The sequence below is a fragment of the Gallus gallus genome, chromosome 27 (genome assembly GCF_016699485.2).
Source record: "Gallus gallus isolate bGalGal1 chromosome 27, bGalGal1.mat.broiler.GRCg7b, whole genome shotgun sequence".
In the NCBI taxonomy this organism is placed as follows: domain Eukaryota; kingdom Metazoa; phylum Chordata; class Aves; order Galliformes; family Phasianidae; genus Gallus; species Gallus gallus.
The window spans coordinates 2,419,435-2,429,842 of NC_052558.1; the positions used below are offsets into that span (position 1 = coordinate 2,419,435).

Here is a 10,408-nt window from a genome sequence, read left to right on the forward strand (position 1 = left end):
CTGGGACTGGGCACAGCGTTGGCACGGAGGGGAGCGAGCAAGCGAGCCACAGAGTGCATGCAGGCAAAAGGGCAGACAGAATTCACACGGCGGTGAATTCCCTCCAAGGGGTGATCTCTGGGCTCTGTGGGAAGCTGAATTGTGGTCACAGCTGCTTTGTAGCTCGCTGGTGTGCAATGTGAAATCCTGGGTTTGCTCCCCAGATAACATCTGTCTCAGCCCCAGCATCACTCGCGCATCCCCAGGAATGGTCCTATGTGAGCAGAGGCTCTTTGTACAGCAACGGATCGGATCTGACCACTGCTCCCACCTCCCCGTGTCCCTGGAAGCACAGGACAAGACAGGGAAGGCTTGGAAACCTTGTATTACAAAAATAAAAGAGGTGTCACGCGTGGAGCTGCACGCGGCTCCAGCGCAGAACGTACCAATGGAAGGCAAATATAAAAAAGACAGACACTGTTAAACAGTCGCAGGGCAACATCCTTAAGGCTGAACAATCCCAACTGAACTGAGCTGATGTAAACCAAAGACCCTCCTTATTCAGAGCCCCACTAAGGCAGGATTGGTACTGGGAGCTCTGCTCTGACTTACAGGCTCGGCTGGGGCTCTCAGAGCCCTCAGATCTCCTTTTCCATGGCAGCAGGACTGGAACTGTGCACAGGGCTGGGATTTCACAGGGGACAAGTGCTTCTGGTCTGATCTTGTCAGAGAGGGCTCGGGCTGTGGGGGCTGCACCCCCATCTGCCCCATTTTTACAGTCTGTAGGACCCCTCTAGACACCCTCGGAGGCCCTAAGGAAAGCTGAGCTGCCTCCCGTTCCCTACTGCTTGGGTCCCCTTTGCTTTACATCAGCTCAGTCAGCACTGGCTCAGCACTGCTCCGTGCTGTCTCTGCTGGGCTCCAGGGAAGGGTGGGCCGTGCCCTGCTCATGCCGACTTGGTCCCGCTCTCCACTTCCTTGTGCACCCACAGCTCCTTGTGCTGCTTGCGCCCAAAGCCCTCGTCGTAGTTGCCTTTACTCTTGAAGAGCTGCTGGAAGTGCGGCTTGCAGTAGAACTCCCCGTGGAGAGCCGCGTAGCTGCCCAGGCTGGGGAAGGAAAGGGGTTAGAGGGGCTCAGCAAGGGCTTGGGAGCACAGGGAGAGGGGAGGAAAGAGGAAGGAGTGTGCAGATGGCCCTTAGCAGAAAGGGACGGAGGGTCCTCCCCTGCCCTTCGGGAGGAGGGCTGCGATGGGCAGGAGGGCGACCCGCTTGGAAGAGCCTCCCCACACCCTCTAACTGCCAGTAAGGAGCACAGCAGCACCCAGCACTGCTCACCTGAGCTTGGCGTGGCAGTGCTTGCAGCAGAAGCAAGAGTTGTGGAAGACGAATTTATCCGCCACCAGCCGCTCCATGGGATAGACGGTTTTCTGGCAGGCGGTGCACATCTCCTTCACTTGGGCCTTCAGGCTGAAGGACTGGGCAAGGGGAAACCAAAGGGAGAGAAGGTGAGGAAAGGGGTTTGGAGATCCTGCGCCCATCACTGTCCTTCCCACCTCCTCACACAGCAGTGGGGTGCAGGAGAATTGCGGTACCTTGGAGCGCTGCACTGTGCTGCCTCCTGAGTTGCTCTTCGCCTCCTAAGGAGAGAAATTGAAATGAGAGTTAGGGACAGGCAGGTGAGGCACTGAGCTGTGCGTGGCAGCCGGTGATGGCCTCTGAAATCTGCACCAGGAAGGCACAGGGCTTCTCTGGGCTCACGGGCACAGAGCAGCCAGCTCTGCCATGGCACGCTGCTCACTCAGGCTTGGATGTAGCAGCGTGCCGTGGCTCTGCTTCTGAGGCAAGGTGTAACAGCACGCCGGCTGCTTTTCTTAGTGGAGGTAGCACACAAGCACAGTCCCCGAGGTCATGCAGCTCTCACCATCTGCAGGCGGTGCTCCCTGTCTTCAGCTGCCCACCGAGGCACCAGGGCTGACATCAGCCCCTCAGCAAAGCTGAGTGGGGCAGCTGAAGCATCCCTGCCTCAACATCCCTTGAGTCTTTGCGGAGTGGCTGCAGCAGAACCCTCTCTGTGACCTCCACTGCCAAATCAGCACGTGCTGCCCTATGAGTTTTTATTAACAACAGCTCTGTTTTGGCATGAGATGCTGCTCGGGGTTCTTTCTGGCCACCAAGCATTTATCCCATAGGGCTCATCCAACAGTCAGAGCTCTGTAGGAGGGCTGGCAGTTTCCCTGTGCTGTATCTGGGATGCCCCTCACTCTGATGCAGCACGCAGTGCTGGCTGCCCCTCACCAGATGTTGTTTCCGAGTTCCCCTGTTAGCAGCCAGGCCTGCTCTCGTGCTGCACAGGAAACGCCTGCACCACCAGCGAGACCAAAAAGCTGCCACAAGTCCCTGCAGACTGTGTGTGCATGGAGGGGAGAGCGGAGTTAAGGATGTGCTGGGTGTCACTCAGAGCCCACGGCTGTGGAAGGAGCAGATGCGGACTCTGAGGTGCCCAAACCTCTGCCCTCGGGGTCTCTGAGCAAGGTCTCAGTGCACCCTTAGAGGGGCCCATCAGGCAGTGACCCCGCAGCATCACCCCCTGCCTCGCTGCCCTTCCCCTGCTGCAGCTTCAGCTCTGCTTGGGGAGCACAGCCCCATTTCTGCCCCCAGGGTGAGCTCCCATCCCCGCTCCTCCCACCTCGTCCTTCCCCAGCATTTCTCCTTTGTATTTTTGGCAACACTTTGTCCAAGAGACACACAGGAAGCTCTCCCTTCACCCGGCTGCCTCTCCAGACATCTCCCAGCTGCTCGCACTGCCTGAGGTCAGGGACGTGATTTTCCTCTCCCTCCCACTTTCGCACGAGGCTGAAGAAAAAGCCAAAGTCAACAGAGCAGTGCGGGCAGCAGGGAGGCTCAGGTTGTGTAAAACCGGTTGCATCCCTCAGTGCTGGCAAAGCAACCACAGGTGCTCTGCTGGGGTTGGGGTTAACGGGCTCCTTCCAGGCTCAGCTGAGCAGTGCTAAGGAGGATGCTGCTGCCTCCCATCCACTCCCAAGGCTGCAGCGCTCTGCTGCTGCTCGTCACTTCTCGGCAGCCTCCTGGCTGTGGCCAGGCACGCTATCTATTTCATGTCTGAGATATCCTCCCTCGGGGAAGGGCCATATCCTGTCCCAGCAGGGGATGTTCTCAAGCCTTTCTGTTTTTCCATCTCCCATCGCTCCGATCCTAAGCAGCTCGCATGCTCCCAATTGTGATCACGGAAAGCCATGGAAACACAAACAAACAGACAGCGAGCCGAGCCGAGCGGGGCGAGCAGTGCTGGACGAGGTGCACCAGAGCCTGGACAACGTGCTCAGCAATGTGCTCAGCAAACAGCACCTTCTGCTGGAACCTTCCCACCCCCGGACCTTCCCGTTGTCTGAGCAGCAGCAACTGTGCCTTCAGTCACCGTAAAACACCAAGTGCTCTATGCACAGCCTTCAGCCCCTGGGAACAAACTCAACTGGCTCTGGAATTCTCCTGCAAACTGCAGGGGATGCGACATACGTGGGACGGGGTTGTGCTGGCGGCTTCCGAGGCCTGGAACATGGTTCTGTCCCCTCCTCAGTCGGTTTAATCCTGAGCTTGGAGTCTGTGGGCTGATGTTCCCGGGGAGCTGCTGAAGGCGGTCCTCTTGCAACACCTGCAAAGGAAATGTCAGTGGGAGCGTGGCCGGTTTCATCACCCCAACCCCACAGCCACACAGCTCTGCAGGAGCTGCTGCGTGATATTGGCTTCCTTGTGGGGTACAGGGGTTCCTTGGGGGATCAAGACATCTACACACAACGGGTCTGGAACAGGGCTCGGTGTTAGGAACTGAGCTGGGATAGCGTGCAGCTCTGAGGCTTGCCCATACAAAGATATCGAGCTCGGATGGCAGAGGGACAGGAAGCAAAGCGGCAGCTGCTGTAAGCATCCTCCAAACCACGCGTGGAAGGCAGTTAGCAGGCAGTGGCAAGCTGTCAGCAGGCAGGTACAGCCCCCAGCCAGAGCTGCTGTCCTGCTGAGACAGCAAACCCAGAGCCCAGACTGCCACTGGTGCAGCCACCAAAGGGTGGGTGATGGCGGATTTTGGTCTAATTTTAGCCCAGAGAAGCCTTGCTGAACGGAGCGGCTCACAGCTCAGCAGAGCGAGTGATGGAAACTTTGTCTTGTCTCGGGAGCTCGCGTTGCTTTTAGGCCCGCGAGGGAAGAGTTTGATGCCTCCCAGCACAGTTTAAATGCAGCACAGGAAAAAGAAAAGCCACCAAAGAAAACAAAACCCCCACCCCGTTTGGTAAAATTCGGGTGAAAAGGTACCGACAGATCCTCGGGGTTTTCCCCATGGTGCTGTACCTTCAAAACACCCATAAAAGGTCAGGGTTGATGAGCCCTGTTTTGCACATGTGAAACAGATGGGGAGCTGAGCTCTCGGTGCAGAGGGAGGAGCAGAGTGGGGACACTGAGCCGTGGCCTCTGAGCCCCCCGTGCTGTCCTGGCTGCAAAATGGGAGCTCAGCAGTGATGGGGATGCGCTGCCAATCCGACCTCCCAGTGACATTTGCAAACATGGTCTGGGGGACTCTCTGATCCCCACAAAACCCCAACACCCAGCAGCTGCCATCGGGCTCGAGCCGCTGCAACCAAACACCCCAAATGAGCGACTTCTTTCAGAGTTCAGCAACCTGAGCAGCAAAGCCAGGCTTTCCAGAGCTGGGTTGGACAGCCCTCGGTGCAGACACTTCCCAGCCCCAGCTGAGAACACAACTCCAATTTTACCTAAATCATTTCCCGTCCTCTCTGCGGTCTGCTTGTTATTTCCTGCTCGCGAGCGGGGCGGGAGGCAGCGCACACAGGCGCACGATGCTGGAGGCCACGCAGACCCCCCCGCCACCCCCACCCCTGGTGCAGCACCGTCCCTCCCACACCTCCAGGGTCTGTGTGGTGCACAGACCCCGTGGGGAACCCAAAGAACCCACAAAGCCCCTCTGGTCCGTACCCCACGTACCTCCAGCACAGATGTGCAGCCCTTGCCCTCCTCGCCTCCTTTCACCTCTCCCCGCCTGTCTCTCCAACATCTCTCCACCCCTTCCTCTTCCCCTCGCAGCCCATCTTCCCCCCTTACCCCAGCTGCCTCAGTTTCCCCGGTTCCTCCGACCCCCTCCCCACCATCCCAGGCTCCTCCTGCTTCTGTTTTTCCCTTCACCTCTCTCCTGCACACAGCAGCCCCCTCATCCCTTTCCCTTCGAGACCACCACAATTATCCCAACCCGTACCTTGATGTTCTCCATCCAGACCCACCCTCCATGCACGTACCCTTCTGCAGCCCCGTCTTTGTTTCAAGAGAGGTCCCTTTGGTGCAGCTGCCCTACGGGCAAGAGTAGATGTTGCTAAATGTCCTTCCTGTCCAAGGACAGGAGTAGAAATCTCAAAGGGGAAGGGTGTGCTGAAGCGATAAGGGAAACAGAGCACATTTGAGACCGCAGGAGTGTTTCTAAGTGGCTTCCAGCTGCTGTCATCACTGGCTCAAGGAGGCATTAGTCTGCACAGGGGGGATTGGAGCCCAAAGCAGTAAACACTTCTGTGTGCAGAAGAACCCCCACGGCACAGGCTTTGCTTAAGGACACATTGATGGCAGGATTGGCAGTGCTGGAACGGCTTGCTGATGTCATGAAGACCACAGGTGATGTCTGTGACACAGCAAGGAAGCCCAGTCCAGGCCTCCATGGTGGATGTTGGCACCACAGCTGCCAGCCCTGATTACAGCAGACCCTGTAAGCTCCTTCACCACCTATGCAGCCCAGGAAGAGGAGGACTGAGTATTGACTTCTTATCATACAGCTCAGGATGGGACAAGGACCCCTTCACCCTGCACATGCCGCAGCTTTCGCTCTTCCTGCCCTTCCTTGGAAGTATCTGACGGCCCTCCAATGGGTCTGGGCTTGAGCCAAGGAGGTGGAGCAGCCTCTGACAGCAGCTCCAGTGGCTGCAGCATGGCAGGCACAGAGCTGGATCTCAGTGGCACTGGATCCAGCGGGATGCACTCAGTGCCCAGACCACCATCTCCAGCCTGGCTCTGGGGGCTCCTTGGTGACCTCAGCAAGCTGTCTTTGACCCAGGACCTCAGGGCTGGAGCTCACTTGCAGAGCACGTGCGTTTGCTGCCATGGGAATACAGCAGGAGTGCTGCAGCTGTCTTTCGGCACTAACCAAGGAGCCCTTTGGGCTGAAGAAGGCAGCATTCAGCCCAGAAGCTGCTCGGTCACAAAGCATTTGTCTCACAGCCTCTCACCTGCCTGGCTCTGGGGACAGATAGGAGGACAGGGAAGCACCCGGAGTGGCCCCTTGTGGACATTCCCCAACTCACTGGAGGACCACATCCCGCTGTGACCATGGCCTGCCTCCAACACACAGCACTGCCCTTGCTGCCTACCAGCTCCATCTCACTGGGCCCCCAAGCAGCCCACTGCTGGCTGAGAGCCTCTCTGAAAGCTGATGATGGCTTTCCGGCACAGGAAAGCAGCATGACTGCAAAGGGTGAGAGGCCCCTCTCTGCCATATGGTTCCTATTAGCAGCCCTGTGAAGTCAGTGTTTACTGCTGGGATCACTGTGCCATGGCCAGAGGCTTTCCCAAAGACCAAGCACAGTATGGGGGGGAGGATCCAGCCCCCCCTCCTCCACCCCAAGAAGATGCTGTGTCCCCAGCAGCATGGCATGGGTTCCACTCCTCAGAGGGGCTATCAGGCATCTCCCCCATGAAATCTGGTACTGCTGATTCCCCATGACCATGTGTAGGATTAGTGCAAATGCCAGCCATGGCCAACCCATGCTGTGAAACAAATCAGCATCAAACAGGCCAGCATCAGCCCAGGGACACAACAACCCCAGTGCTTCTGCAGCTTCTCAGACATGGAAAGGGGCAGCAAACTGCAGCCTGGAGGGGGTGGACAACAGAGCAAGTGTGGTGGTCATGGCTCCAGCCTTGGCAGACCTCCAGTCACGGTGGTGATGGGTTGGCAGTTGGACCTGATGGTCTGAGTGGTCTTTTCCAGCCTTAATGATCCCATGATTCTAAGTTGGCTTCAGATCCAGGCTCCTTGCGTGGCTCCAAGCCAACACCGGTGTTTGGGACCCAGCCCAGGTTCCTGCTGCTGTGATCCAGGACAGAGGGCTCTGGAAGGAACCAACTGGACCACTCATGCAGCCACCACGACCCTACTCAGCCCCACCAGGCAGAGCTGCCCCTCACATCCACTTTCCATCCACGTTCCGTGCCGTCTCTTGAAAGGCTGCCAGCGGGCAGGAAATCTGCAGCCGAAATGCTGAGGGATGCTGACAAGGAATAGTTGTGGGGAGGAACAGGGCTGCCTTTGTCAGGGCAACAATGGAGGACCCACACGAGCCAGGGGAAGCCCCTGCCCAGCCGTTCTGCTCTCCCACCTTCAGCCCTGGGAGCACCAGGTCCAGCCCTGCCCCAAGGATGCTGCTGGGATCCATCTGCTTCCAAGCAGTGGGAACTGAAGCACAGAGTAGCCCATCCCTTGGACTACAGCCATGTTTTATGGCATCCATTAAGCATCACGAAGGGAATCTCTGCTCCCTGGGTTCTGCTATCTCATTCAGAGTTCAGGGAGAGTGGACAAATGCAGCGGGGAGCTGCTGGGTGGGGGAGAGGAGTTTCTTTTCCAGGCAGAGGAATCTCTCTCATTAGTGCCAGATGATAGAGCAGAAAGGCAGCATCACAGGTTGGGAGGTTCAGACTGGGCATTAGTAAGAAAGAAGACTTGGAAGCTGTGCAGCATAGCACTGATTAAGTGCAGTACACACAAGCACAGCAGGCAGATAGCAGTTATGCCCCTTCCATCCCCTTCTCAGTTTTTCCTTCGCCTTAGAAGACCCCCCCATGTCCTACCCAGAAACTCCACCTCCCAGTTTCCTACCAACATATTCATCCCTTTACTGTTACTGTGGGATTTCGCTCCCAGTTCACCCACTATAACTTTTGCCTCCCAGAAGTACTCATGGGAGGGTACGCCTACCAACCCCCGCTTTTTTTGGCCACGAGAAGCCAATCCCTTTAATCTGTTCCTATAAGACAGGATCTCCATCCCTTCTGCTACACCAGAGGGGGGCTCAGACCTTTGCATCCCGCCTGGACCCCTTCCCTGGCAGCACACATCTGTTCTGACACACTCTTCCTCTGTCACCTCTGCACTAATCCCAAATGCTCATTCTCCTGCAGCGCCCTCCACTCCCAGCCATATGGAGTGGGCTGAGGGCACCCCAGAGGGGTGAGAAATATATTGTATTTAACGACTGCAATAATCCCCTCACCCAGATTTAACGTTGTCCATCCCGGAGCTTTGCTAACAGGGAGGTAAGCTCTGCAACACTCCCAGATGGCAGATAAAAAAAAATGACTTTAGTGGAAAGCAAAAGGCAGACAGCTCTGGGAACATGGCAGCCGCCTGACAATGGGCTGCAGGAGCTGAGGATGGGCAAGAAGGAAAAGGAAAACCCCTCACAGCTGGGGCTGAAGGGACTGCCTGGAGGCTCACAGACCTGCAGGAGGAAACCACACGTGGAACTCCCTTCCCTAACAAGGAGTCTCACGGGACTTTCGGAGGCCAAAGAAGGCCAGCACTTCTGTTGTGAGCCTTATGGAAACGAAGATGCACGCGGCCACCGCACACCCCGTGCTGAGGGGGACCCTCACTGCTCACCTGGGAGTTCGCTTCCTGCAGGACCCCACGGGGAGGGCAGCAGCACTGGGGCTGTTTCAGACTCCATCAGTTACCTGCCATTGTTTTTTTAATCAGCATTAGGAGTGCTGCAGGCATGCTGTCATGCTGTCCCCGGCCCTAAATACGCAGCAGCTCAGCTGGGAGAGCCCTGGTGAGATGCTTTCAGTGCACAAAGCCCCGTTCCTAAAGCACAACGCAGGCTGCCACACAACTCCAGCGTTCCACAACAGATGCCCACCCCATCAACAGAAACCAGTGGCAAACCAATAAAAACCATCATCTGTGTGTCATCTTAGCTGGTCTGAGGGATCCAAAGGGATTATAGGGATCGGATCGTTCCCTTACCCAATGGTTACAGCACAGGGCTGCCACCTGGGAGCCCTGGGGCTGATCCTGGCTGTAGTTTTTGGGTGATGCTGAACACATTTTGGTTTGGTTTTCTATCCATTCCCTCTCCCTCTCCTGAAAGCAGAGCTGCTTCCCTTCACGGAGCCCTGAGGGGGTCCCCAGCTGCTCGGGGCGATGTCAGAGCTGGGGGTGTATTCATGTTGGGATCAAATCTCACAGTCAGGCAACAGCCTCCTGGGGGGGGGGTGATGGAAAACCTGTGGCTGGAGGGATGTAAAGCAGGGCTGGATGGGCACTGGGAGACACAGCACAAAGTCAGCAGCCTTGGAGGTGGGGGGGGGGATGAGGAGGGATCTAACAGGTTTTCTTCTATCTCCGCTCTTTCTGCTCAGCTTAAGAAAACGGATCTGTCCAACCCCACCACACCCCCAAGCACGGGATGCAGCGCACAACAAAGAGGGAGCTCAGCACAGCTGGGGAGCCCCAGAATGCTGCACCACCCCCCCCCAGACACCGCACTCTCGGACCCTATTCACTCCCCTCCCCACTCAGCACGGGGTGCGGGCCCCTCTCCCCCTTCCCTACCCCCAACGGCGCCCAGACAGCATCCCCCGCCTGCTCCCCCACCCTGAAGCCCCTCGGCCGAACCACCCCCCAAAGCAAAAGTTCCTCCCTGGGGGGGTCACGCACACATTTTTCGGGGGCGGAAAACCCCCACCTGCTGCGCGGCCCCGGCTGGCAGCGCTGCTCGCGGGGCTCCCCCACCTGCAGCCCTCCCTTCTCCCCATCTCCGAGCCCTCCCACCCCGCTTTGTTCCCCTCCCCCATTGTTCCCGACAAACCCAAACCCGCCGTACCCCCCCGGGCTCCGCCGCCGAGCAGAAGAAGGGCTCAGCCCTCACCGCGCTCCGTCTGTCCGTCCGTCCGCCGTTCGCTCCGTCCCTTCCGCGCTCCGTGCGCGCTCCCCCCGTCGCCCCGCAGCCCCTTTTATCGCACGGCCGCCGCGGTGATTGGTTCCCTGCGCGGTGCGGCTCCGAGCGCCGCTCCTTTGTGTGCAGCCGCCTCTCCCTCACCCGGCGGCCCCCGCTGCCCCCCGGCCCCAAAACCGCACGGCCGGCCCCGTCCCACCGCCCCCCCCCCCACCCCCCCTCCGGCCTTTCGCCACCCGCCGTGGGTGCGGTGCTGCGCTCGAAGCCACGAAGGCAGCGGAGTGCGGATCCCCCCAGGCTCTGCACGGCCGCCCCCTCAGCGAGCGGAGCCGCGATGGTGGATGGGGTTTTGTTGGGGTCTCGTTGGGGTGGATGGGGTTTTGCTGGGGTTGGGGTTTCGCCTG

General features: G+C 58.3%; 1 protein-coding gene across 9 annotated transcripts; it reads right to left on the reverse strand.

The window, feature by feature from the left end:
- Positions 1–345: 345 nt before the first annotated feature.
- On the reverse strand, positions 346–10,042 carry LIMD2 (LIM domain containing 2). Of its 9 annotated transcripts, none has more exons than XM_040653150.2 (6): positions 9,978–10,042; positions 8,708–8,781; positions 3,514–3,649; positions 1,572–1,616; positions 1,315–1,454; positions 346–1,086 (listed from the first exon to the last, which is right to left on the reverse strand). In XM_040653150.2, the coding sequence occupies exons 3-6, from the start codon at positions 3,553–3,555 to the stop codon at positions 927–929; spliced, it is 387 nt and encodes a 128-aa protein (XP_040509084.1). In that variant the 5' UTR covers positions 3,556–3,649; positions 8,708–8,781; positions 9,978–10,042; the 3' UTR covers positions 346–926.
- Between the last annotated feature and the right edge of the window lie 366 nt (positions 10,043–10,408).

Bases quoted from the DNA above. Each gene is read 5' to 3' on its own strand.
- LIMD2 (XM_025143969.3), bottom strand. From the start codon at position 3,555: ATGTTCCAGGCCTCGGAAGCCGCCAGCACAACCCCGTCCCAC. The intron at 1,617-3,513 runs GTATGTCGCATC...TTCTCTCCTTAG, and splicing joins CCAGCACAACCCCGTCCCAC to GAGGCGAAGAGCAACTCAGG. The intron at 1,087-1,314 runs GTGAGCAGTGCT...TTCCTTCCCCAG, and splicing joins CACTGCCACGCCAAGCTCAG to CCTGGGCAGCTACGCGGCTC.